General features: G+C 35.9%; 1 protein-coding gene across 3 annotated transcripts in view; it reads left to right on the top strand.

The window, feature by feature from the left end:
• The window catches only part of frmpd1.L (FERM and PDZ domain containing 1 L homeolog), an 81,230-nt gene that overhangs the window by 48,025 nt on the left and 6,015 nt on the right, over positions 1-27,190 (top strand). Inside the window, exons 2-14 of one of the 3 annotated variants that reach the window (XM_018256490.2) lie at positions 4,610-4,714; positions 10,035-10,189; positions 12,230-12,332; positions 13,789-13,834; positions 14,942-15,046; positions 16,179-16,274; positions 16,751-16,876; positions 19,358-19,477; positions 19,939-20,075; positions 21,824-21,950; positions 23,192-23,287; positions 24,610-24,792; positions 25,557-25,701. In XM_018256490.2, coding sequence (XP_018111979.1) covers positions 4,614-4,714; positions 10,035-10,189; positions 12,230-12,332; positions 13,789-13,834; positions 14,942-15,046; positions 16,179-16,274; positions 16,751-16,876; positions 19,358-19,477; positions 19,939-20,075; positions 21,824-21,950; positions 23,192-23,287; positions 24,610-24,792; positions 25,557-25,701 — 1,540 coding nt within the window. In that variant the 5' untranslated portion in view covers positions 4,610-4,613. Of the gene's footprint in view, positions 1-4,609; positions 4,715-10,031; positions 10,190-12,229; positions 12,333-13,788; positions 13,835-14,941; positions 15,047-16,178; positions 16,275-16,750; positions 16,877-19,357; positions 19,478-19,938; positions 20,076-21,823; positions 21,951-23,191; positions 23,288-24,609; positions 24,793-25,556; positions 25,702-27,190 lie in introns of those variants that run through there. The other 2 variants (XM_018256482.2, XM_041562636.1) reach the window with 2 other exon arrangements.

Below are 27,190 nucleotides of genomic sequence, written 5' to 3'. Positions count from 1 at the left end.
GTACCACTGGGGTCTTTCCATGGTCTTTTTGGATTTTAATTTGATTATTTATGAACTTGAGGTGGGTATTGTAAATTATGTCTTTATTTTGGCTAATAATACTAAATTGTGCAAAGTGTACGGGTCATTTAAGTTCCATGCAGATGTTTCCGCTTTGCAGAGAGATTTGACTAAATTGGAGAGCAGCAATATGTAAAGGTTCAATGTTGATAAATGTAAAGTTATGCTCTTTGGTAAAAAATAATTGCAAGTTATACATTAAATGGCAGTGAGTTGGGGCATCCTTAATAGAGAATGATTTGGGAATTTCTGTGGATAACTATTTAACTGTAGGCTTTGGTAATAAAGCAAATAAAGTGCCGTCTTGTGTGATTTGGGCATCAATTTAAGCGATGGAAGGATCATTTTTCATTTTTTAAGTATGCAATGCAGTATTGGGCCACAATTCTTCAGAATGATATTAATGAGCTGGGTGCAGAAGATATGCACTAAACTGGCAAAAGGAAGGGACATGTAAACCCTAAATTTAACTACCATGTACACAAGTTTGGCACATATCCCCAACCCAAACAGTACAGAGTCTCCATGGGAACAAGCAATGACATCTCTTTATTGGTGGCTATACTGGAATCGGCATGTTTAGAATTCTGAGCTGAGAAGATTCACTGCCTTAGCTTGGAAGTGGGCATGCCCTGCAGCCAACAGCCAAAGTAAATTCCCAAGGGAGAGGGGGAGTGGGTTAGAGGAGGAGAAGGAATCCTAAGTGATTAAGCGGATGCTGCAGCCTTACTATTAACCTTTGAACAACTGAACTTAGTGAGGCTGTTCACAGATTTTTTTGAAGAGGGGTTTACATGTCCTTTAAACCATGAGGAAAGACAGACAGACAGGTTGGGGTCATTTCTCTGGAGAAAAGGCGCATGCATATTAGACAACCTTATAGACAAAGAGGGGGATTATTTATCACATAGAAAGGACAAGAGATTTTCCCTTCAGACAGCAAAGGTGGTTCTTGACAGTGATCACAGTGAGATGTGGAATGCCCTCCAGGTGATGTATTCTTGTCACTTTACTGTATCAAACTGTAACTGTATCAAAGAACTTTAGAGTAGATCTAAACTCCCCACAATATATTCATGTTAAGTTACACAGAGCACTTTTGCAACTGACATAAATTGTTTGGTTTTTTTTTTAGTGGTTCCTGAGATATTAGCTGATCCAGACATTTTCACACTGTTACTAACATGCTTTCAGCTCTGCAGCTTTCTTTGAAGGTCAAAGTGTCAACAACCTTAATGTCTACGCACTTTCTATGAACTGACTTCACTGAGTAACCCTAGTGTTGCTGGCTCTCAGTTAATCCAAAATTCTAGTATTAGAAGTCTAAAAATGCAAAAAAGAAAAGCAGAAAATAAATGTAACACACCATCCATTATTATTGTACCACCGTGATGCAGCCTTAAAGGAAAACTATACCCCCCAAATAATGTAGGTCTCTATTAAAAGATACTGAGTAAAACAGCTCATGTGTAAAACCCTGCTTCATGTAAATGAACCATTATCATAATAATATACTTTTTTAGTAGTATGTGCCATTGGGTAATCATAAATAGAAAATTGCCATTTTAAAAAATAAGGGCCGCCCCCTGAGATCGTAAGATTCACTGTGTACACATACAAACCACATGTAAGGTCACATGAGCCAATTAACAGACAGAGTTGTGTCTTTTGCTTCCTCACTTCTTCCTGTTACAGTTAGTGTTGTAGTATTTCTGGTCAGGTGATCTCTGAGGCAGCACAGATAGAGTCACGAAATGGTGGTTCAAGGCAAGAGATGTAAAAGGGCAATATTTATGTAAATATATATTCCAGTTTGGTAAGATTCTTTAATGTCATTCAATTTGATATAAACTATCCGTTGCTTAAGTATTCATTTTGGGGGTATAGTTTTCCTTTAAGCAATTAAGTAATTGCTTCATAATGTTTAATAAATGTGACATAGCTAATACAATACTAGAAATGTAAACTTATGATCAGGCTTTCATTTACAGTTGAACCTATAAATAGTTAGATGAGCAATTCATAGAAATAAATTAAGATAAGTATATGGGAAATTATTTCAAAGTCTGTATTACAGGGGAATACAGTATATGTTGTCCAACTGAAAATCTAAAGGGTCAAACTTATTATAGCACAAAGAAAAAAAAATCTAAAAATACTTCATAACCAATGAGAATATACAATTATATACAGTAAATGCCTCCTAGATTTATCAGTTTATGCAGCATGGTTTTTAGGGATATCGTTAGGGATCTTAAAGACAAGTGTTTCTCATGTGTTTGGCATTTCCATGCAGCTTAGTGATAGGATAAGGATCTTTCCAATTGGAGTTTCCTACCTGAATAATAGGTCTCTGCCCAGTTTTAATCAATGGCTGTTGGTTTGCCCTTATACAAGTCATATCTAATCATTGGAGGCTTTCAATATTATAAGTCTGTTAGAAATGTGAATGCATTAAGTGGGCTGATGTTTTATGTGTAGTTATGCATTCAGAATGATACAGAACATCACCCCCAAAATCTTTGCTCATTTGGATCATTTGACCCAGCACATGTATTAAATACTATAAACTATAATAATCTAAAAACTATTAAGACATTCAGCATGATTTAATATGACCAGTAGAAAATGTTAGTTAATATGCTTTTAAAGGAGACATATTGGATAAATAAAATAAAAAAAGACCTAATTTTGTAGGCAATTATGTGTAATATATGGTGTTGCTTTTACATGGTGCTAAAAATTAATATTATCTTTAAAAATATCCCCTTTATTGGAGCTCCCTATAGATGTTCTCTGGTCTTTGTCTGTGTTTCAAATGAGGGGTGCGAGTGTCTTAACGGTCCCTGCCAGAAACACAGTAGGAGGGGGACAGCCAATCACAGCCCTGCAGTCACATAAGCACAGACAGGCTTCAGTTCCCTATCAGGTTCTGCTAGCTGCTGATTGGTTCCTGTCATACAGTGCAGTGAGCTGAGAGCGGCTGGCTCCCCTGCACAGCCTGGGAATTCAGGGAGCAGGAAGTGAAAGAGAAGGGAGGGATTATTAGGGTTTTTGCAGAAATATTCAATAAATCAGCCTGAAACACTACTATATTAAGCACAATTCTTCTATATCTAAATGAGTATAACACACTGGTACATTCTTATTTTTACACAAAATGTCTCCTTAAAAAGGAGTCTATCCAGTTGTAAGAGCCCACTTTTAACCTCAGTCTGTGTATTTGGTTAACATGCGGAAAAGGCATTACCGTAATAATTTTAGCCCCTACAAGACTTACATTTTGACTGTCCCTCTACTGATGTAGTCATCCAGTTCATTTAAAAATAAAAAACACTGCCAAAATGCTTCATTAAAGGGAAGGTTACAAAAAAATTATTGATCTTCAACACCGATAAAGAAGACTTAAATAAAATAAAACCTAGAAGGCACATCCGCAAGTGCAGTGAGCAAAGTACAATTTAAACTGCCATGTTTTTTTTCCCACAATACAGCTTTTATTTCCCAGAATTCAAGCGTCATTGTGGTTTTAAAGGGACGGTGCACTTACTGCAATTGTAAGCAATTAACCAAAATTAAATCAATTGTGCATATTTTCTAAGGCTATCAGGGTCATTTCCGGTATTTGGCATGCAAGTAATGTGTGCATCCTATTCTTTCAGCACAAGTGAACTGCGTTGATTGAAACAGGGCACTGAAATAAGCCTGGAGCTACTGCCTGGTCTGCTAGCTGTGGGGTTCCCATTCATTAATATGCATAGCAGCACTCAATTCGGAAGGGAAGGCAGGAAGGAATGAGTGCACAAGAGCATGTGTTACCTACTGGTTTCTGCCATGCAGCAAATTTTTATAGAGATGCGAACCATCCCCTATATAACCTGGTTGGTGCAGTAAGCACTAGTTTTGGCCAGTGTATGGACTGTAAGCGGTACAATAGAGTTATAAATACAGTCATATATGGGATCTAAGGTATGTAATATAGTTATAAATACAGTTAGAAATGTATTGATAACTCAAACCTGGTGGATATTGCGCAGGCATTATCATGCAGTTTATAACTCTAAGGGGTATATTTATCATGTAAAAAGTGGAGTAAAGCATGTTTCACAGAGCAACCAATCAGCAATTAGATTACAACAGAAAACAAAAGCAAAGATCTCATTGCTTGCTATGAGCAACATCACCAGTAATGTTTCGCTCCACTTTTTACACAGCTTGATAGATATATTCCTAAATGTTTTGTGTGATGAACATTTAATTCAGCACAGGGGTAGTTAAAATTTTTAGCTTAATAAATAATTTTTAAGCATTATTATCAGACTTTTAAACAACAACATAAAACAACAAAAAATACTTGTTGAGTGAAAGTGTGTAGTATATATATATATATATATATATATATACTGTATATATATATATATATATATATATATATATATCTGAAGTAGTGCTTGAATATACTGTACAACATCTGTGAGCTAAAAGCAGTGAATATATATGTCGGATACAATGAAAATGACATTCGATTTTTGTATCCAAATATCATTAGGTAAATGGAAGATCTAGAAACAAACATACTCCAGACCAGAAAAGGACATCGCATAGAACAGATGGTAGTAAGATGGCTACGACGATCAAGAGATAACACATCATGGTAAGCTTAGAATAAGCTGCTTATTTAAATGCCCTTTGTTATTAGAAAGGAAAGCAGCTGGTCATGGCACTATCGAAGGTGCCCCCTGTATGCTGGCAAACTGTTTACACTGAGAACTCTATTGGGCTTACATTGTTTTTACATATTAATGTAAGTAAAATAATTTTATTGTGGTTAGCATTAAATGGTAATGAGCCATATTTTACTAATTCTAATACAGTTTTTCTATTTTTAGTGTCGTTTGTTATATTTCAGTTCTTTTTGGTGGGAAATTGTACACTCATGCATATAAATTTGTATTCACAGTTTTTAAGACTTTTTTTCTTGAATCTGAAAAAATGGCAAACTAGATTTTTGCTAAATCTGACCCTTAGTGGCATATTTATGAAGCTTTGTATAAAAATAAAATTATATTATTCTGCTCCTCACAACATAAACTCCATGCTACATGTGCATATGTATTTTTATAGCTGTGTACTAAATGTGTAACAAAGTGTAAAATCGTGGTGAAACTCAAAATAACCACCTTTATAAACTACCCCTTTTCACAGTTGTGTGCTGGGAGAAGGTTGTATGTCTATGGGAACAGCTAGACTGAAATAGATGAAAATGGAATTATAAAAGCATAGATGCAAAACAAAAACGGTGGTACCGTTTTAGCCAGTAGTAAAATTAACAAATAAAAAAAAAAAACAAATACAAAAAGTATTGTAGAAGTGATACCTATATTGGCTAACAATAAAAATACATTGCAAGCTTTCGGAGCACCAAGGCTCCTTCGTCAGGCAAAATACAGATGAAAGCTAGAAAGGCACAGCATATATACTTTTAGATCAGTGAAAGGTATTCATGGGCAATAATTTAGGAAGTTACAGATACAGTAGATAGAGATTGTACATATAATACAATGGGGCAAATTAACTAAAGGGTGAAGTGACTAACGCTGGCAAAAATTCGCCAGCATGACGTCATTTCGGGACTTTGCCGATTTAGTAACGGGCACTGGCGTAAATTCGCTAGTGAAGGAGATAGACTCTAGCACTTACTCGCACTCTAACACCAGCCGATCAAAAAAATTTGAAAATTCTTCTAAGTCCCAAAAAACGCTGGCGACTTTTCAGTTTTTCAGGGTGATAGGCTGCAAAAGATCGTGATATTTTTTAGGGTACCCGGCTTCCCCCCTACATTTCCTAACATATGGCACATAAACTATACACTGGGCTTGTGTGTAGGGCAATATAACAACTCTATTTCCTTTTATTAAGGTTCCCTGGGCTTGCGTAGTGTAATGTATTTGCTGCAACATATACATCCATAGAAATGTAACTTCCCGCCATATGCAAATTAGCCAACGCTAGCGCAACTTCGGTTTGCTTGCCAAATTAACGCTACAAATTTTCGCCTGGCTGATGTGAGCGAAGCCGTCGCTGGTGAATTTCTGCAAGTTAGTGAATTTGCCCCATTGAATTAGGGTGGGTTATAAATAGTCCAGGAGTCTGGATTCAGTCAGGTCACATAGTGTGACATGAAACCTGACCCTAAATTAAGCCCATGTTTTAGGGGCACATTTACTATGGGTCGAATATCGAGGGTTAATTAACCCTCGATATTCGACCGTCGAAGTAAAATCGGTTGACTTCGTATATCGAAGTCGAGGAAATTACCGCATTTCCTTAGTTCGTACGATCGAAGGTAAAATTGTTTGATCGAATGATTAAATCCTTCGAAACCAACGTTTCTAAGGATTTTAATCCATCGTTTGAACGATTTTCCTTTGATCAAAAAAAGCTAGGAAAGCCTATGGGGAAGGTCGAAGTAGCCAATTCGATGGTCAAAGTAGCCAAAAAAATACTTCGAAATTCGAAGTATTTTTTATTCTATTCCTTCACTCGAGCTAAGTAAATGTGCCCCTTAATGTGTTAAATAATACATTGTTACAGGAACAACTCCCAATAATTCCTGCAATTCAGAGGAATACCTAGGGCATTCTTTGACGGGGGGGCAGGGCCGTATTTATACATTCAGTATAGGCACCAAGGGACTGTGCATAACCCGGTTTCTCGTTGCAATGGTTCACAACAAAGACAGTACTAGAGTAGTGCTAGACTTGGATAGGAAACCTTTTTGCAGGTACCAGGTGCTTGCTAAACAACCCCAACTGCCTAGGGATCTCCTTGCAATGGTGGCATAGAGTAAAATTCAGAGATATCCTTTGAGCATGTAACAGCTTTTATTTCCACTCTGGCATTAAAACTCAACTGACATTTTACATATTATAATAATATTATAGCCAAGGGCGTTCTGTGGGTCCTGTGGGAGGTGGCATCAGAAAGGCCGTCTCCCTTGCACCTAGTGCTTACTTTTCAGAGCACTGGAGCGGGCCAAAGGGGAGCCGCAATGCTAGTGTGGAGAGCACAAATGCGCTTTCTGCACTAGCAGAGCCACATTTTTGATTTAGAAATTGGATTTCAGCTCTTAAAGTTACTAGGAGCAGCTTTTTGCCGCTCTGTTAACTTGCTGGTGGGTTTCTCGACTCACAACATGGCAGCAGTGCCCCTGATTATATAGTGAATAAAGTACCCCCTCTTGTAAAATATAAGGATATTATAAGTTACAGAAGAGTTTCATGACCATATTAAAACACACGGCCGAAGGCTGAGTGTTTTTATACAGATCATGAAACTCCGAGGTAACTTCTAATATTCTCATATTTTGCAACTGGGGGTACTTTATTTATTATAATAGACAAATTTCAGTGAGTCATGTGACAGAAATGACATCAGAACTCACTGTTTATAACTGATGACATCAGAACTCACCGTTTATAAGGATATAATTTACAAGATATTCATAGCTTTTGTGTATATATATATATATATATATATATATATATATATATATATATATATATATATATATATATATGTATATATATATATATATATATATATATATATATATATATATATATATATATAAAATATATAATTATAGAAAGTTTATGTAGTCACGGGTGGCCTGCTGAATATATGGGGCCACAAAATTCATTATAGTAACCCTAGAGAGGAATCATATCGTAGTGGTCTCCATAAACAATATTTGTAAAATTTTCCATTTCTCAGCTATACCGGTGAAGTTAATCTGAATTATTTGGACATTATGGAAACATGCTGAATTGTGCTTCTTTTCTTGTTACTTACCCTCAGATAGAGCTGCTTTGCTTTAGCTTTGATCACTTTTATAATGCTTTAACTGAATACGAGGCAGCCAGTTCTCTGATCTTTGAGGAACAGAGATGTGCCAGGATTGATGAAAGTTCAATGTAAAAAGAAAAGAAAGTGTCCTAGGGGTGAGGCTTTCACTTACAGTAACTTACAAAATGGAAAACAGTTTCTTGCATCGTATGTGTGTTTCTAAATGAACGTCCGGTGCTGAATGATGCATTTCTCTGATGGCAATGAGATGCAAGAAGTATAATGACATCACATTATTCTTTGGGTACAATAGAAGGTACGTCTGCACCTGTCCAGTGTTAATGTCACACTACCTGTGTGTTATGAAGTTGCATTTGCAAAAGGAGTCCCACATATAAATAATATAGTGAATAAAGTACCCCCTCTTGTAAAATATAAGGATATTATTAGTTACCGAGGAGTTTCATGACCATATAAAAACACGAGGGCGAAGGCCGAGTGTTTTTATACAGGTCATGGAACTCCGAGGTAACTTCTAATATCCTCATATTTTACAACTGGGGGTACTTTATTAATTATAATACACAAATTTTAGTGAGTCATGTGACAGAAATTACATCACTACTCACCGTTTATAACTGATGACATCACTACTCACCGTTTATAAGGATATAATTTACAAGATATTCATGGCTTTTGTGTATTATATGTGATATACAGCCACCTTTAACATTGTGTAGCTTTCATAAGTTATAGTTGTGCTGTTTTGCCTTTCTGCAAAGCAATTTTCAACGAACCCATACTAAGAGAGGAATAAAAGTCTCTCCCACAAGTGGATAAAGCAAGTGGATAAGTATGAATATTGTTGTTGTTTTTCAACCTGGAAACTTAGGTGCAGAAAACATAAGGGGGCACTAAGTGTGACCAGTGACATTGACAGTAAAGGTCAGATTTATCAAACTGTGAGATTAAAGTTTACCACAGAAAAACTTTCTATTCATATTTTTCCTCAATTTTAAAATTTACAAGAAATATTGAATGCCTTAATCTCGATCAACACATTGGCATACCAATTTAAATAATGATGTGTCTTAATAATGATGCGTCCTACATTTCAATCTAGGTGTACAGGTGTAGGATTTGTTACACTGAAACCCGTTACCCAGAAAGCTCAGAATAACAGGATGGCCATCACCAATTGACTCCATTTTAATCAAATAATTTTTAAACATGATTTCCTTTTTGTCTGTAATAATAAAACATTAGCTTGTACTCGTTCCTAAGACATTATTAATCCTTAGGGGCAGATTTACTAAGGGTCGAATATCGAGGGTTAATTAACCCTCGATATTCGACCAGGAACTAAAATCGTTCGACTTCGAATATCGAAGTCGAACGATTTAGCGCAAATCCTGCGATCGAACGATCGAAGGATTATTCGTTCGATCGAACGATTAAATCCTTTGAATCGAACGATTCGAAGGATTTTAATCCAACGATCGAAGGAATATCCTTCGATCAAAAAAACGCAGGCAAGCCTATGGGGACCTTCCCCATAGGCTAACATTGAGTTCGGTAGCTTTTAGCTGCCGAACTAGGGGGTCGAAGTTTTTCTTAAAGAGACAGTACTTCGATTATCGAATGGTCGAATAGTCGAACGATTTTTAGTTCGAATCGTTCGATTCGAAGTCGAAGTAGTAGTCGAAGGTCGAACTAGCCCATTCGATGGTCGAAGTAGCCAAAAAAAACCTTCGAAATTCGAAGTTTTTTTAATTCGAATCCTTCACTCGAGCTTTGTAAATGTGCCCCTTAGTGTAGGCAAAGCAATCTTATTAGATGTATTTATTTTATAAATGATTTTTAGCAGAATTAAGGTATGCAGAAAAAATTATGGAACAAGAGAAACTGGCAACTGCACTGGTGCAATTTTCCATGTATTTTAGTAAATCAGTCTTCTTTTATTTATTGAAAACAACAATTCCATTGCCTTCATGGAAACATATATTGCATATGTTATATATGATATTTTGAAGACTTGCTTAAACAATTAATTTGCTCCTACCTTCTGCTGTTTATAAGATTTTTCCATGCTGTTTCTTTGTTTTTGTTTTTTTTCTGAAAAGCAGCAGGAACTCTACAGGGGATAGCCCAATTGCAATACGCAATCAATCCTCCTGCTCCTTAAAGATTACTGTAGTGATAGAGAAAGATCTGCTTCTCGGCAATTATGGCTTTGACATATCTCGAAACCCTCCCCTTACCGTCACAGCTGTCACTACAGGTAAGAGAACCATATTAACCTAACTATTTACATTAGGATATTTTACTTTCTCCATTTATTGACTTATCAATAGATTTCTCATTGTGGTAGATAAAAGTGTCTGGGTTACATAGCGGAAATGCAACATTAAAAAACTCTGGAGAACATTGTATTAGCCTTTTACATTCTTATAACAAGGAAAAATGGGCAGCTTGTAAACAACCAGCATTAATGTATGCCTTAATAGTACTATAGCGATAACTGAAAAAAAAAATCTGCAAAAATATCTTTAAGTAATGGAAACAGTTACACTATATATATCTATCACTGGACACTAGCCATTGACATACCTACATACATACATAAAGGACTTCCAGTCATATTTTAAAAGGTCTCCTGACTAAATGTAGGACCCCATATTTATATGGGGCTCAGAAAATAATAGCAGGATTCCAAGAAGTTCCTGAGAGGACAATTCATGATGCAAAAACCATTGACATGACGTACTTGTTTATAGACATTATGGCCTATATTTATAATGACTGAAGCTATTTTTAAAGATTTGGGGGTATATTTTTCAAAGAGGGAAGTTAGCCACAGTCCTCAAAACTGAAATCCCGCCACTCTCCATTCATTTCTATGGGTTTTTCAAAAAGGCGTGAACTTTCACTTTCACCCATTGATAAACTCTTTTAAAAATCCCATAGAAATGAATGGAGAGTGGCGGAATGTCACTGTGGACTGTGGCAATCTCTAACTTCACTCTTTGATAAATATAGGAATGAGGAGTAACCCATATGAACCTCATTCTCACAGAATCCAAAAATAGTCACAGTCACTTTGCAGTGAGAGAAGTGTCAAGGGCTGCTTCAATCTGGCTTTGTGTTGGAAGAAAAGGCATGCAAAAGGCACAGTGGCCAATGTACAGTGGCGTAACTCTCAGGGGAGCAGGGGGGTGCAATCGGGCCAGGGCCCGCACCCCCCAGGGCCCCCCGGCAGCTCACGCGCCACTGACTCTGGATGAATTCCGGGTGTACGGAGGGGGGGCGGGGGCCCAGCTGCTCCTCCCGCGCCAGGACCCACCCCCTCTATTTACATTACTGCCAATGTAGTTGGCAAATAGTAGGACGCAATAGTGGGAAAGACATAATTTGCCATGTTTCTTCAGTTTGCACCCTGATATGCTTTTAGAGCACATAGAAACAAATCTTTGTGGTCCAAAATGGAGTGCATAGACCTGACCTTTGCTCCTCTGAATACAGCATGAATACAGCACTTCCTGTGTTTGGCAACACTGCATTCGTGAGTGGTAACAGACTTACATCTGTGTTTTTTCCACCAATTTTTTGCACTGGTCTTAGTGCTGATAATCTCTGCTTTCCAGCAAACTATCACTAGGGAGCATCAAAGGGAATAATCCAACAAAAACAAAACACCAAAATGAAGAGCATAAGAACAAAGTAAAGGGTAGAGGTGGTCAAAAAGTAAGGGGAGGGAAGAGTGAACAACAGCAGAAAAATGGGAAGCACATAAAAGTGTAGAGTACAATACAGAAAAGGCAAAATGAGTTTGAGAAAAGAATACAGGGCAGAAAGTGGTAGGAAAAAAAGAGAATAGCAGAAGAGAAAATGTAGAAGGTTGAAAAGGAAATGACCATGGAATAAAAATAAGAGTCAATAGGAAAGAATAGGAACAAAATCTTTTTTTTCAGATCAATACTTCCCTTGGTCTGGTTGAAAAAAGGGGGCACAAGCCAGCCCTGTGCTTACTGCCTGCCATAGGGTAAATGGTAAGGACTGGGCTCCATTGGACCTCAAATAGTATGCGGCTTCTTAAAGTTTGTCTGCCACAAAAAATTATGGGACAGGTAGGGGGCAGGAGCACAGATGTTGCCAAACACAGGCAGTGTTATTTCCTAGGCACTAGTCACTGACTTGAAAATAATTGTACCTGTGGCAATTTGACAAAGGCGCTGTGCATAGTTAAAAAAAAACCAGTTTATTTAACCCTTCCCTCTCTTTGTTCAATTATATAATGTATGCAACTGTTTACATCCTGCAGGCAGTCCAGCTGAAGGAAAAATTTTACCAGGTGATCAAATACTCAGGATAAATGGTGAAAATGTGGAAAATATGCCTGCTGAGCAAGCGGCAAATATTGTCAGGTAATACATGTATTTTTTCTATTTTTCTATTTATAAGAATGGAGACTGGGCGCAGATTTATTTATTTTCTCTTTCACATTTGCTGCGTCATGAGCAAACTACAAAAAAAATGGCTGTGTCTCCTGTTCCTATATGACATGCGCCCGCATTAGAAGTGTGTTGGGGTGCTCATTCCTTATTCTAGGTGCTCAACATTTAATTGCAAAGTTTCATAGAAGGAATTAAAGCAATAATTCAATCAATTTCCAAGACGGTAGACCTTGAATTGACTAAAGCTGGCCATAGATGTAAAGATTTTTAAAAGATCTTTTTGTCATCGTGAGACCAAGATTATTTTGAAATGATCGTTTAAATGTATGATTTGTCCATCAACTAAAAAGACCATTTCAAGCGATGTTGTCTAGTTGAAGCCAGGAAAACTGAGGGTGGCTGCCTGCTTGGCCCTGCAAACATCGATAGATTTCTCTGTGACAATTTCTTAACCTGACAGATGTCAGACGAAAAATAGTAAGAAGTACGATCATTCGATTCCCACTAACTTCACGATAATAACCAAAGAAAAATCTTTGCGTCTATGGGGACCTTTACTCTAAAAAACCTTGTCATTTTTTATTAAAATTGCTTTTAATAAATGTGGTATTCATGAATTTTAAAGCTTCAGGAAAAAGCAAAGAAGGGATGAGCAAATTATAGTTTTGATTTAGGGAAAGAGCACAATCAAATACTATAAACTTGTGCCACTCTATTTGTAAAATCACCGTTACTTATCAGTTGAGGAAATACACTAATATACTAATACTAATGTGTCTATTACCAGAGTAATAGCTTTGTAGATGCAATTGGATTTTATGTGGAATAACAAGCATAATAAAACTTGATACTAATAACCAGTCAACTAATGCAATATTACCCACTTCTAATCTACTTCAAGTTAAAAAAGGGAACCAGCCTTAAACATGTCACAATGCTTTTATTTTTTTGGGTTGCAATTCATTAAAACTGCCCATTCTGTTGCCTTTTTTTTATTTTTTTTATTACCTTTGGCGAACGATTTTCTCCTCCAAAATTTAGCTCCCCTTAATTCACACATGATGCCCAGAGCATAACACTCCAAAATCAGTCCTAGTAAAATGGTTAATAGGGTGGAAGCATTTTCTCCGGCATTTTTTTACTTCATTTATAATTAACTGAAAGTATTTTAATATGCTATTCCTGAATACATGTGACACTGGCAATAATCTTTCTAGCTTATCCAAGAAACAATAATTGAAATGAGAATGTTGTTGTTCTATCATGGCAAATGCTGTGTCTGCATTCTGCAGCCGAATGAAAATATCCGAAACCCATAGCAGGTGAAAAACAAATCTGTTATACAGAGACTTATTGAAGCATAGATATTGTTATTGTATATTTGCATAATGTAGCAATTTGATGGCATCTATATTTAATTTTACAGGGAATCTGTGGACTCTATTACCATGACTGTTCTTCGAAATACCTCGGTAAATATGAATACTTTTTGGGTCTGAGAGAGAAATGGATGGAGAAAGGCACACACACACACTCTTCAAAAGTCATTATACACACATTTCTCTAAAAAACACTATGAAATATTTAATTTGCAAACTATCCTTTTTAGACTGCTTCCCTTTAGTTTCTTGTAATGGTATTGCATACACAAAAGGTAAGTTTCAGAAGATGAAAAGTAATATTGTGGATAGCCACCCCAAGAAAGTGGCAATGTAGGCTAAGAGAAAATGAGTTTGAAATAAGTATCCCGCCGATTCCCCAGTCTAATTCACCATCTTTACAGCAGAGAGGGTTTTCAGTGTAAAAATAAAAACCAGATAAACATATAGACTGTGCAGAATATAAAATTTTCTAATATAGTTCGTTACAGAAAAAAATGTAATCTATAAAGGCTGGAGTGAAATGATGTATACTGTAATAGCCAGAACCCAACTTTCTGCTTTACATCTCTCTAACTCTCAGTTAGTCAGTGAATTTGCTATTCATCCTCAGCATGTATGTCAGTTTCAAAAGCAAATGATTATGGCCAATATGGCCTCCCCTAAAGTCACTGATTAGTTACTGCCTGGTAACTAATCAGAGAGCTACAATGCCACAAGTTAGGTTCTGGCTATTATATCAGAAATCCGCTTACTCCAGTTTTTATAGATTACATTTTTGTCTAACTAACTATATTGAAAACATTTTTAATTTTGCACAGGCTATTTATTTACCCAATTTTTATTTTTAACATTGAACAATTCATTTTATATAGGAGACAAATCGTGCAGTTTGTGTTTTTATATATGCTTATCTTAGCATGAAGCAAATCAAGTCTAACCAAAGCTAAACATTCTATAAAGTGCATAAAAGACACATTAAAGTAATAACCTCTGCATGGTCCAAACAAAGTCTTGACTGGAGAACGAATGCACCATGGTCATAAAATACCCATGGACCAGTTCCAAATTCTGTAATGTACTATTTGAAAACTATTTGGAGACACTTTCACTTTTGAAAGTAAGGTATAGTCAGAGAAGCCTCAAGATAAGAGACTATTTTGCACTGTTTGTGAACATGGCTATTATTCTGTCTTATAGAGCCCCAAATCATCCTTTCTTACAGCGGAGAAACGAGCAAGGCTGAGAAGCAATCCTGTGAAAGTGAGGTTTGCAGAGGAAGTAATTGTAAATGGTCACACCCAGGTTGGTGTCTTGAAGAGTTAAGAATCTGGCATGATCAAGAAATATATAAGAGATCAGATATCAGTTGGAAGATTGCCAATTTGGCCCTTTACATTCGAAATAAGATCACTCTGACCACAAGCAGCAGGTTGCTATCCATTCAACACAGACAATCCAGTTAGTGTTTTGGCCCCCTTTAGCTCTGAGCAATTTAAAAAGCAATAAGTCAATTTCCCTAGATGTTAGGGTCCTGTATATGACACTGCAGAAATATTGAAAGTTTGTTAATACCCCATTAAACCTACTCACACTACAGCTTCTGTTTGAAATGAGCATGCATAGCAATAATATTCAGCTGAACTAAAAGACTACTGACTCATTTGTGCTGCCCCACATGCTTATTTAAGGCAGCTATATTCATCCTGCATTGTTATAGAGAATACATATTATATTATTCAGTCCTGAGTAATATAACATTTTGTATATCAACCTATAGGAGCTGTTGTTATTTTGAATGTCTTGAGAAGTCAGACTAAAGAAAGGAAACATCTGAGCAAATAAGAAATTGCTTATTGAAGTAGGACAAACATTGCCCATTGAGTTTATATTTGATAGATAATCCAAAAAAATGGTGCAAATCTGTCAATCTCTAGAAACCCATAATACTATTCAGCAGGTAGCATTTACTGATCAGCTGTGAAAATAAACATTGGTTGTTATGTGTTACTATACTTGGGCAAACATGGCACCACTTATTAAAGTATCTGGCTATTGTTTGCTGATTATTTCATACATATTAATTTAGATGTAGCTGTATATGAAATATTTTTCTTATTTTGTTCTTTGTACAGTGTCACTCAGGATCTCGTAATCACATTTCCACAGCCACATGTCTGTAGATACAGACTGACTTATCTTTATCTCTCTGAAGAAAATTGATGCCTGCTTTTATTTTGATCGGCTTGCCGTTGAACTAAGCTGAATTATGGAGTAAAATTGATTCTCTGCTACCTCGTTTTCTGATGCAGCTCTAATCTGTGTAATTGCTTATCTTCTTCCCCAAGGATTTCACAGACTGGAGCAATGGAACAAAAATCATCCATTCTTCCTGTTGTATTTTACTGGATGTAACATTTATGTGTTTCTGTTACAGGGCAACTCTCTTCTCTTCATGCCCAATGTACTCAAGGTTTATTTAGAGAATGGGCAAACAAAGGCATTTAAATTTGAGAAAAAAACAACAGTAAAGGTATAGTTATTGCATTCAACTCTTCAATACTTATGTTCTAAACTAGTGTTGTTTATAATTATATAACAAATACATTTTGAGTAATATTCAAAGAAGAAATAATTTGTCTAGAACAGGTTGTAAGAGAAATGGCAAAACCAAATTCGTTGTCACATTATATAATTTATCTATTCATTATTTTCATTATAATTATTTTATTTACAATATAAAATAATATTAAATTATTATTTTATTAATACCATGTATATATAGTGACAACATATTCTACAGTACAATAGATGGGTGTATACACTAAACATACAGAATTACATACAAAGCAACTAATAACGGATACAAGAGATAAAGAGTCCCTACCCAAAAGCACTTAAAATATAAAAGGAGAAGGGATAAAATAATATTATATTGTTATAATTATAATTTTATTCATTATTATATTACCATAAACTTGTCAATAAAATATTTATATATATATTTAGGATATCATCTTGACCCTGAAAGAGAAGCTTTCAATCAATAGCATTGAGCACTTTGCACTAGCTTTGGAAGAGCAGTACAACATCTCTAAGGTTTTTCTTCTCCACGAGGATGAACTTATCGAACAGGTAAGATTTGTCAGATATAACACTGGAAATTCTATATTTGATGATTTTGCCTTGATTTGCATGTCTATATAAGCAATGGTCATGACTTGCATGAATTACAATTATTACATCTAACTGTTACTTTTCTTAGGCAGTATTCAATTTCAAACCTAAGGCAACAAGGCTTTTAAGTGTTGTTGCTTTAAAATAAACCAATTGGGGTTCCTGGTAGGACCAATGACAGAATTGGGTCTGTTGTAACAAACCTCCATTGTGTATCCATTTACTTGACATTGCATAATAACTGTGTTACAAATTACATGAATCTCAATTGCTTCTCTAATTCCTAGATCTAAGTAACTGCTACCTATCACTCCTTTCTGTAAAATGCCTACAATTTTTTAACAATCATGCTCTTATACTCTATATACTTACAGTCATATGAAATTGGCCATGTTGACAAAAATTGTCCATATGGCCTATAATACACTCTGTGATGTGGATGCATGCTCTGAGTATTCTACTTGCCATAGAGTGGAGAGAGGAAATGATTGACGAAATGTGGAAAATTAAATTCATCAGAATTTAACATCTATATCAGATCTGAAATCACTCTTTTGACCTTTTCAAATCAAGAGTATATCATCTATGTATCAAGGCTAGAAACCACCTTTCAATCGCTTTTAAAATATACATTTCTGTTCCCCAAATCAAGTATTTAGCTTGTCAAAAGAATCAAGCAAATATGCTTCCCAGTTCCAGGCCAACCTTCTGACTAAAGTTCAAACCATCAGAATATAACAGATAAATAATTATGAATACAGGCTATTCTATCCAGAATCAATTGCTGATGCCTTTTGGCGTGATCATTACATAGCTAAGATAAATTAACTGCTCCAATACCTCTGAAATGGGGAACAAAGACACTACAAAAATGTCTGTTTCCAATACTGCCTGCAAGCATGTCCGTAAGACCTGAAGAACCAAACTGGTGTCCTGAAGAGATAGTGACAAGTAGATCACTAATGGTTGTAAAAATTGGTCAATGTATGAAGATAAATGTGAGTGAATAGAGTAAAGCTAGCCATACGGACGCAGATTGAAGCTGCCAATTTGGCCCCTTCAGATAATGTCAAAAGCTTATCTGAGATGTATGGAGCCTACCCAATGTCCTCCCTGAAAGATATGTGGACAGAAATCATCCATATATATATATATATAAAACAGCTTTTAAAAATCTGTTATGCAAGGACTGCATCGGCACTTTGATGTGGTCCTTTTTATGTATTTTGGAAGGGGCACCTGTAAATGGAACATAGTAAGAAATTGCATTTCTTAACTGCATTTCCAACCAATTTGCATACCACCATCATATGTGAATGGGATATATGTGTGATATCAGATCTAAACTGCACCACTGTTTGCTCTTGACATGCAATAAAAACCTGACTGTGGAGCCATCCAAATCTATATATGGTTTTATTTAGACATCACACGCTATAACCAAGACTAGTGTAATACAGGCATAGTGGAAAATAGTAAAAATATGTATATCCCTGAAGATAGCATTGCTCACAACTACATTTAATATATAGTGTACAAAATACACCTAAGACAATCAGACATCCAGCATTCATAGTCACTTCATGATGCAGAGTAGTGATGTGGGGGTCGGGATTTCCAACATCTAAAAGCTGACAAATTCATGAAGAAGTCAGTGGGGCAACAAAATGGAAGGGATTTTTTAAATTTGCTCATCGACTCATCGAAGGAGAATGTGAATTTGCTGCAATCAAGCTTTTTTCCCCCACATTTATAGTCAATCAAGTTTTCAATTCCAGTTATGTCATAAATAAGCTCACATTTGAGTTTGTTGAGTTTTTGACTTTTTTCCAACTCAAAAATTCATCAATTCAAATTTGATAAATAGGCCTCCCAACTAAACATATATCCACAACCTAAGCAATGCTATCATTTGTTTTATTTAAATGGGTGATAAGCACTGGGTGTTGGTGTTATGTAAGTTTTAAAAACTGCACCTCCAGTTTGTAAAACTTAACTTATATTTTTGGCAGCATTAAAATATTGTACAGTCAGAACAATTGGGCTAAAAAAATGCCTGATGTGTTTGAAGCCAATCAGGCCATTAGTCATAGTCATATTGTCCAGCCCCAAATATGAATAAATAGCACATAGTACAAATCACATGTCAAAACCATCCAATAAAATACATATTGCAGCACCATCAGAATTAAGAATACTAATTCATATCAAAATCTATTCTCTGTTAAAAACTGCAATGTTTTTATGGAAAAATTAATTTTGTTTTTAAAACATTAGCTTGCAGACAGTCATAGAGACAATGTATTGAATAACACTCACTTCCCTGATTAAGACTGAACTCTGGGGTGCAAGATAGAGGGTATGGGAAATATAATAACATAATGGGCACAACTATTATCTGAAGGAATTCATCCAGGTTAAAACATTTGTGCATTTTAGGTGGTGCAAAAAAAGGAATCTCATGACTACAGGTGCCTCTTCAGAGTCTGTTTTGTACCCAAGGACCCGTTAAATCTATTGCAGGAGGATCCAGTTGCCTTTGAATACCTCTATTTACAGGTAACAGGTTTGTTTTTTACAATTAATGTATGCAGGAACGATTATGGCAACTGACTTCATTTGTTTGTAAGAACCAATATGAATTGTTTCTTCTATACAGCCAATAGGGTAGGAATAGAGCAGTATTCACTGGTGCCTCTGATTTTAAAGTCAGTTTTGACTTGAGTTCTGATATAATGCTGTGCATATATTTTAAAGTATGGATTAAAAATATTAATGTTGCATAAAAACAAAAAATAATGTAATCATTTATTCAAAAATATGGATATTTGTAAGAAATTTTCAGCAAATTCCACATCTTAATGGCACACCTTTGTAATTATTATCAAGAACTACAGTAGAATGTACCCTGTTATTTCACTGTAAAGTGCTGTGGGAAATGATGGGCTAAATAAATAGTAATTATAATAAAATGAGTTTGGAAGTGGTTGTCTGATCAGGTACCATTTTGTTTACTGCAGAGCTGCAGCGATGTGCTTCATGAAAGATTTGCTGTGGAAATGAAATGTAGTGTAGCTCTGCGTCTGGCTGCCCTGCATATCCAAGAGCGCATTCATACATGTGGCCAACCACAAAAGATATCTTTCAAATACATAGAGTAAGTATTGGATTCAAAAATGTAAATGGTTATAGAAATTATAGTATCTGTGGCTGCAGAGCACCATGCATATCAAAAGTTATAGAAAAACTTCCTTGCCTAGTGACATTTGTAACCCCAGTTGCCTCCTACACAGCAATGTAACTACAGAGGAAGCAGACCCTGTGGCTGCAGGGGTGCCCAGGAGGTATAGGGGCCCCATGATGCCTTAATTCATATACAATTTTAATAAATATTGGTAAAAAAAAGTCAACCTCTAGACGTTTTGGTGGCCTAAAAAATTATTTGCTGTGGGCCCAGTCATATCTAGTTACACCACTGCTCCTACATTTGGAGGGCTGCATGTGAATCTATTACAGGGTATGGGATCCCTTATCTGGAAACCTGTCATCCAGAAATCTCACTTTACAGTATTAGGTTTATTGAAAAGTTAGACTTTTTTTAAATGTAGCTACTCTGATAACAAAGAACAAAGAACATTAACGAGATTATGTGAATGAACTTGTGACAGTGTGATGCATTGCTAAAGTAACAATATACAGGAAAGAGAGGCCCTATATATTGATGTCAATAGATCATTGATTTTCCGATTCTGTTCCATTTCATAATATTGAATGATGGACCATAGCATATTACTTGATTTATCACATTAAATTTATATCAAATCTCAAAAATGTAAATTTAATTTTGTATTTATGTCTAATTTTATGGAATGATAGACTTAAATCATGCTGATATTTACATATATGTCAAAAATGGGCAGATTTGTTTTTCTTAGAAAAACCTTTCTCATCATTATTATTTGAAAACGCAAATAATTCTGTGGGTAAATCTAGAATAAAATTAGGGTACTGGGCTGGGTCACGCTGGGCTGGGGGTAGCATGATCCTTCCATAGGCTGGAGTCCTGTTTTCATTTGTAATTAGCCTATGCAAGGATTCCGCTGCCCCTAGTCAAGCGTGACTGAAACAACTGCAGAAGATCCATTAGCAGTGTAGGAGGGTCGGCTTTGCAAAGGTTCGCGGGGCTAGTGGTGGCTTTGGGGGCTTTTGGATGTATATATTTAGAGCGCAGCACCTCTTTGATACGGACACATTCCTATGATTTTGTTCATGTATCGTTTTAAAGGCTGGACTTCAACAAAAAGCCAACTTTTTTGCACTACTGTGCAAAGGTTGGCCACTGGATTTTGATGAAAGAAGGGAGGATGAGGATAGCTCGCAAGTGCACCAGGCCCATGCCATTTCGGCTAAGTTGTACATTGGATTGGAGCTTTCATTATCCTTTAAAGTTGTGACTGGGAGCTCATTGAAAGTCATCAATTCTGTGGTCAGAAACTATATTGGATCTGATATTGATATTGAAAAAAGTTAGCCAATAAAAGGTATCATCTACCCAATATTTTTCTGTTTTGGCACACCATACAACTGTCAGCTACTACATAGAAATTCACTTTTTGGCATTTTGGTTCTTTGCTTTTTGGCTGTATAGATTAATTGTCAGTGTACTAGACCCTCTCTAACTCCCTGTTGGGGTTAGAGGAGACCTAGTAAGGGTCACTGACCCAAAACACTACCCTGGACCTCACTAACAGATGTATAGAAGGATGTGGTGGTAACATGCAAATTTTTGGGGACATACACAAATATTATGTACCTTGGGGTTCAGGGAAGTCCGCTTCTGATTATTAATGATGCAGATGTACTAAATTGACATCACTAGGTGTAAAATTTATATTTTGTCCACAGGAAGGACTGGGGAATAGATAACTTTTTATCTCCAACTCTGCTCCGCAGTATGAGAGGAAAAGACATAAAAAAAGCCATAAGTTTCCATATGAAGCGAAACCAGTGCATTCTTGAGCCAAGACAAAAAGTAAGAACATTTTTTTCCAGAAAATTACCTTTTTTCTATTCAAATACTGATCTTTATAGTCAAGTGTTTTATCGTATAGTTTTCAAATGACAGTTTTCTAATCCATGCATTATTCACTATAACCCATATATCACACCACTTTAGCCAGTAGCATGCATGTAAATAAGTAAGACACTGATTTTGCAGGTGGTTTTTTTATGCAATATAATATTATAATATTCTGCAATATTCTAGCTAATAGATAGATTACGTTCTTAGTTTTATGTGCATATTAATCCAACAAGCAATGTTCTGAACGTTCCATTCATTGAAAAAATCCTTACGGCAAGTGAATCGTTCAGCTGGTGTCATTTATTTAGACATAAAGGTGTTAAGGATGTTAATTCCTAATCCATTTTGCTTCCTTATAAAGTATATAAAGTAATTATTTAATGTTATGACCACACCTGCTCCTACAAACGGAATCTGTTATTTAAAATCTAAGTTGATTAACATGAAATCTAACTTGATGAACATGTACAAATCTAGTCAAATTACCTGAAACTGTCTTTAGGTTTTCCTTTGAAAAGCATTCTGACGGTTGTGGACAATTGCCCTATGTACATCAAGCTGCGGCATTTAATAATAAACAACACAACTTGTAGTACATGATAATTGTCCCTTAATAGGGATAGTTGTTCTTTTCGTATGATGGTACTATATAAATTGCCATTTTTGACAGGTGGAAAAACAACTCCAAAACAGCAGAGAAATATACAATTATTAACAGGTCCTAAAATAATTTGTTTAAAAGTTATCTTAAAAACCATACCAGCACCTAAAGTGGATTTCAGTGTTTTTGATTTCTTAAATGTCCACTGGGTATGTATCAAATCAATTATTCTTTGTCTTTTCAAATCCATTATTCTTTTTCTTTATATTAAGACTTAATAGAAATAAAAATAAATCTCATCAATCTGAATCCTGCAAAAACTAGTAGGATTTGGCTAAATCAAATGCTTGATTTGTGGAATCTAAAATGCCGACCACCACATTCTGTGGCATTTGTGTTTACTGGTTTTCCATTTTCTGCCCCTTTGTTTGTAACTTACGTACCCCCCCACTTAAAAATATGAGTGGTTACATAACCTTAGCATTAGCCATGTGGTCATGAAATGTCTCCATGAATTCTAATATTCTTCTATTTCAGTACAATAAGTAAATTTTTATTTTACAGTATTAATGCAATTTATTTTTTATAGCAACCAGTATCTTCCTCGCAAGTAAGGCTAAACTATTTAAGGATACTTGGAGATCTGAAGACATATGGAGGAAAAATATTCAGTGCAACTTTGATGGTAAATGTTTGTTGAAGTAAGGGAAAAGGCTGAAATAATATTTGTACTGTTACTTTCTCTATATACTGCAGTAAATCCTAAAATAGATTGCATAATACCACAACCAATAAAACGTAGCTTGTAAGGTAGCAATTTGAGATTCACCAAATATAATATTTTTGGATTTGCCTGAATGCTAAATCATCTGCAAAAGGCTCATTATATATAATAAATAATATAAAAAGAAATAAAAACTGTAGGTCAACAGTACATTTAACATTGATTGATTTTATATGTGGGCAATTACAAGTGGGTGAAGCGATTGGATGTGTATATAATTAAAATTTCAGGGATTATCTTGACTAAGGCCTCTGTACTGGATCCGTAATCACCAAATTTCCTTAAAGAATAAGTAAACCTTAAAAAAAATGTAATGTAAAATTGCTAATGGTGTTTATTAAGCACTTTTGCAATTTACATTAATTATTCATTTGTCCTCTCCAGAGCTATTTAAGTATGTATTAACTGCCAATATTAGGAATTTTGTAACAACTTCACCTGCTTTTCTTTTACTGTAACTGTACAATCAAAGTTCTCCAGAAGAAAAACAGATAAGTGTTCTAATATTGCTGTACTATGAAATGGAAAAAAAAATGAAATTTGCAAAAGTGCAATTTGACATATCATTTTTTTATGTTTATTCTTTCAAGGTTTCCATATTACCCTTAATACTGATAATACTAGGATTACTAGTAAGCCTCTCCATTAACAAGGAGCTATTGGTTGTATATAAATAATCAGTTGTCCAGAGTTTAAACGGTTTGGATTTGGCTGAATCCCTAGCAAGTGATGAATGTTCTTGTGAATGTTGATCAGGGATTGATGCCAATGGATCTAAGTCTGTACTCAGCAACCCAGCTTCCCATCAATAAAGGATATACATTTGAAATAGCGTGACCAACTGCATCGCTCATGTTTATCATGCAACCTATACTTTCCCCTGAACACATATTTAAAAGAAAATTACTCCTTGTTTTAAGAAACAAAGTTTTTAAAACTTTGCTAAATTCAAATATTGAGAAATAAAAAAATGACTGGTCTGGGACAAATTAATTATGAACTCTGTCATTTTGTTCAATATCTATTTAATTGAATAGACCCTTCTGGTTTTATAACTGAAATGTTCCATTTATTTTAGTTTTTGTCATCAGGATTCATGCTGTCCTTTTTGTGAAAAATAGCTTAGAGTTTCTCTGTACATTACAATGTGTTTATAACTTGTTCTTGAAACAATGACCACCTGTATTCCTTCTTGTCTGCTTTGTTTGTTTATTCTCTGGAAGCTGCAGGACAGAGAATCTTATGTCACCCTACTTGTGGGAGCCAAGTATGGCATCAGTCAGATAATTAACAACAAACTGAACATCATGACATGCTTAGCAGAGTTTTCCAACATCAGCCGAATTGAGCTAAACCCTGAGTCAGAGAAAGTGAGCATGGTAAAAGTCTACCTACAAGATGTCAAGGTAATTAGTATAAATGCAGATGAAAGTAATAAAAATAATTTGTTTCACTCCTCAGTTGGAATTACATGAGCTGGCACACGCAAACTGACTATTTTCCCACGTGTGGAGCCAAGTAAATGCCATATATGCACAGCACTCTGTCTCACTGGAAAAATGAAAATGCCTATTGGTACAGACACTATTAATGGTGCAGACCAATGAAGGAGCCCTCCATCAATTCTAGGCCTGACATGTTGCTGGGGATTGGAATCTATGTATGAGATGGAGTACTCTGGAGTTTATGGAACTCTATTGGGCTGGTCAGAAGTGACTGCTAAGGAACCTACACCTGGACAACTTGCTATATGGACAAAGTTGTTATAGTTTATAATATTATAATATTTTCTGTTTTAGGAAGTGGTCTTACGTTTGGCAGATCAATTCTGAATAAGCCATTCAACAGTGGGTTTGAATCACAATGGAATATAATACATGGGCCACTGGAATTACTCTTGCTATTGCACAATTTGTAGACCACCACAACATATCAGCATTTTAACAGTTAAAGTGCAAGAGTATTTGACATTCATTAATGCTGTCTAGAAAGATATAATGCCTTTATAAAACACAAAACGATTGGAAATCTATGAACTGATAATGTTATGATAAACAGAGCATGGTCCCGCTGTCCTATATGTATTTCTTACAGCTAGCTAGCAACAAAAATTGATCAGCCAATCTGATGTAGTTTGCTCTAGTGATTAAAACATGTCTTTATTTTGCAGCCCCTTACTTTGCTGCTGGAATCACACAATGCTAAGGATATCGCTTGTCTAATTTCTGGATATTGCAAGTTGTTTGTCGATTCCTCTACTATCATATTTCGATGGCCTGGAAGCAGCCAATTGCATCGAGTGTCTGCAGAAGAAGGTAATATAGAGGTGTAGAATATATTTCATATGTTTTAGGCCACAGAAAGAAACAAGGGAAACTTGGGGCATGTCTGAGGAACCCAAGTCTGAGGAACCCAAGATCACTGCAGTGTTCAACAGTTGTTTACATTTTGATTGAAAAAAAATGCAATCCCCATATGTAATAAAAGGCACAACATTTGCACAGGTGAAGTAACCCATGGCAAATTGTAAGATGTTTGCTTTTAAACAGGTGACCAGTAAATGCTACCTGATGAATGGCTATTAAACCTGCAAACTTTGTAGCTTTTTACATAAAAACATAGTTTCATTTTCACCTTTTATAACATAGGCCTTTCTTTAATTTGTTGATGAAATAAACAAAATCAACTTAGTGTACAGTAAAGTGGCCATACAATCCATTCAAAATCACTGTACCCCACAGAGTGAAAGTTTTCAATACTAATTAATACCAAAGTACAATCTTACATTTGCATCATGTCGAGCCATTGTATCACTCAGCCCAGCCCATTAAAAATGCCAAGTCTCATAGATTTGACTTTATGAAGTAAACCTTATTCTCACACACTGCATTATACAAACAGTAATTAATTGAAGGCATTAGCTTCAGGGTTAGAGTAGGGGTAGCCATCTGTCTACGGCACAAATATTTTGGGAAGGAAGGGGGCATGGTTAGAAAGGCTCATCAATATATCAGATCCTTGTCTCTCGTCATACTTCCTGTGTCAGGTGGTCTTTGGCCATCACTAGCTTTTCTCAACAAGGTGTAAATGTGTGGTTGCCCAAAGATTGCTGAACTTGCTTTGGGCGTTAAAGCCCCTTGGCCCCTCTATGATTTTGTTCTGTAAAGGTTTTACAATTTTGTCTAAGGCAGTGCTGTAAAACTTCTGTGGTACCGAGGGCCAGAATTTTTCTGGCCTACATGGTGGAGGGCCGATAATGAAAGCCAATGTTGCCCACTCCCTGATTTTAAACCACACCAACTTTAAGCCACACCAATGTAACTATAATAACTTTTATGACCATGCCCACATTAATGGTGGTAGGTAGCACACCAATAAAAACAATGGTTGGTGCTCACTGCAAGGATATCCCTCATCACTCATATTTGAAACAAGTTTATTAAGTTGTATTAATACATGCCCTTAAATCCATATGCCTCACCCCCCCTGTTGATAGTACAGCACCCACATGATTAAACACAAGTATTTCTAAATGCTAACAAACCCCACCAGGTTCATCTCCCACAGGCAAAGCATTGCACACATTGGTAGTAAAGGGCAGGCAGAGTATGGCACACCCAAGGAGAATAGGACAGGCAGAGTATGGCATGCAACCAAAGCATTGGGCACTGCAGGCAAAGTAAGACACGCAAGGAACATAGGGTAGGCAGATTATGACACACACAGCGAGCATAGGGCAGGCAGAGTATGGCACACACAGGGAGCATAGGGCAGGCAGAGTATGGCACACACAAGGAATATAGG

Source organism: Xenopus laevis, chromosome 1L (assembly GCF_017654675.1).
Source record: "Xenopus laevis strain J_2021 chromosome 1L, Xenopus_laevis_v10.1, whole genome shotgun sequence".
In the NCBI taxonomy this organism is placed as follows: Eukaryota; Metazoa; Chordata; class Amphibia; order Anura; family Pipidae; genus Xenopus; species Xenopus laevis.
The sequence above is the reverse complement of the archived record's forward strand: the minus strand, read 5'-3'. Positions and strand labels throughout refer to the sequence as shown.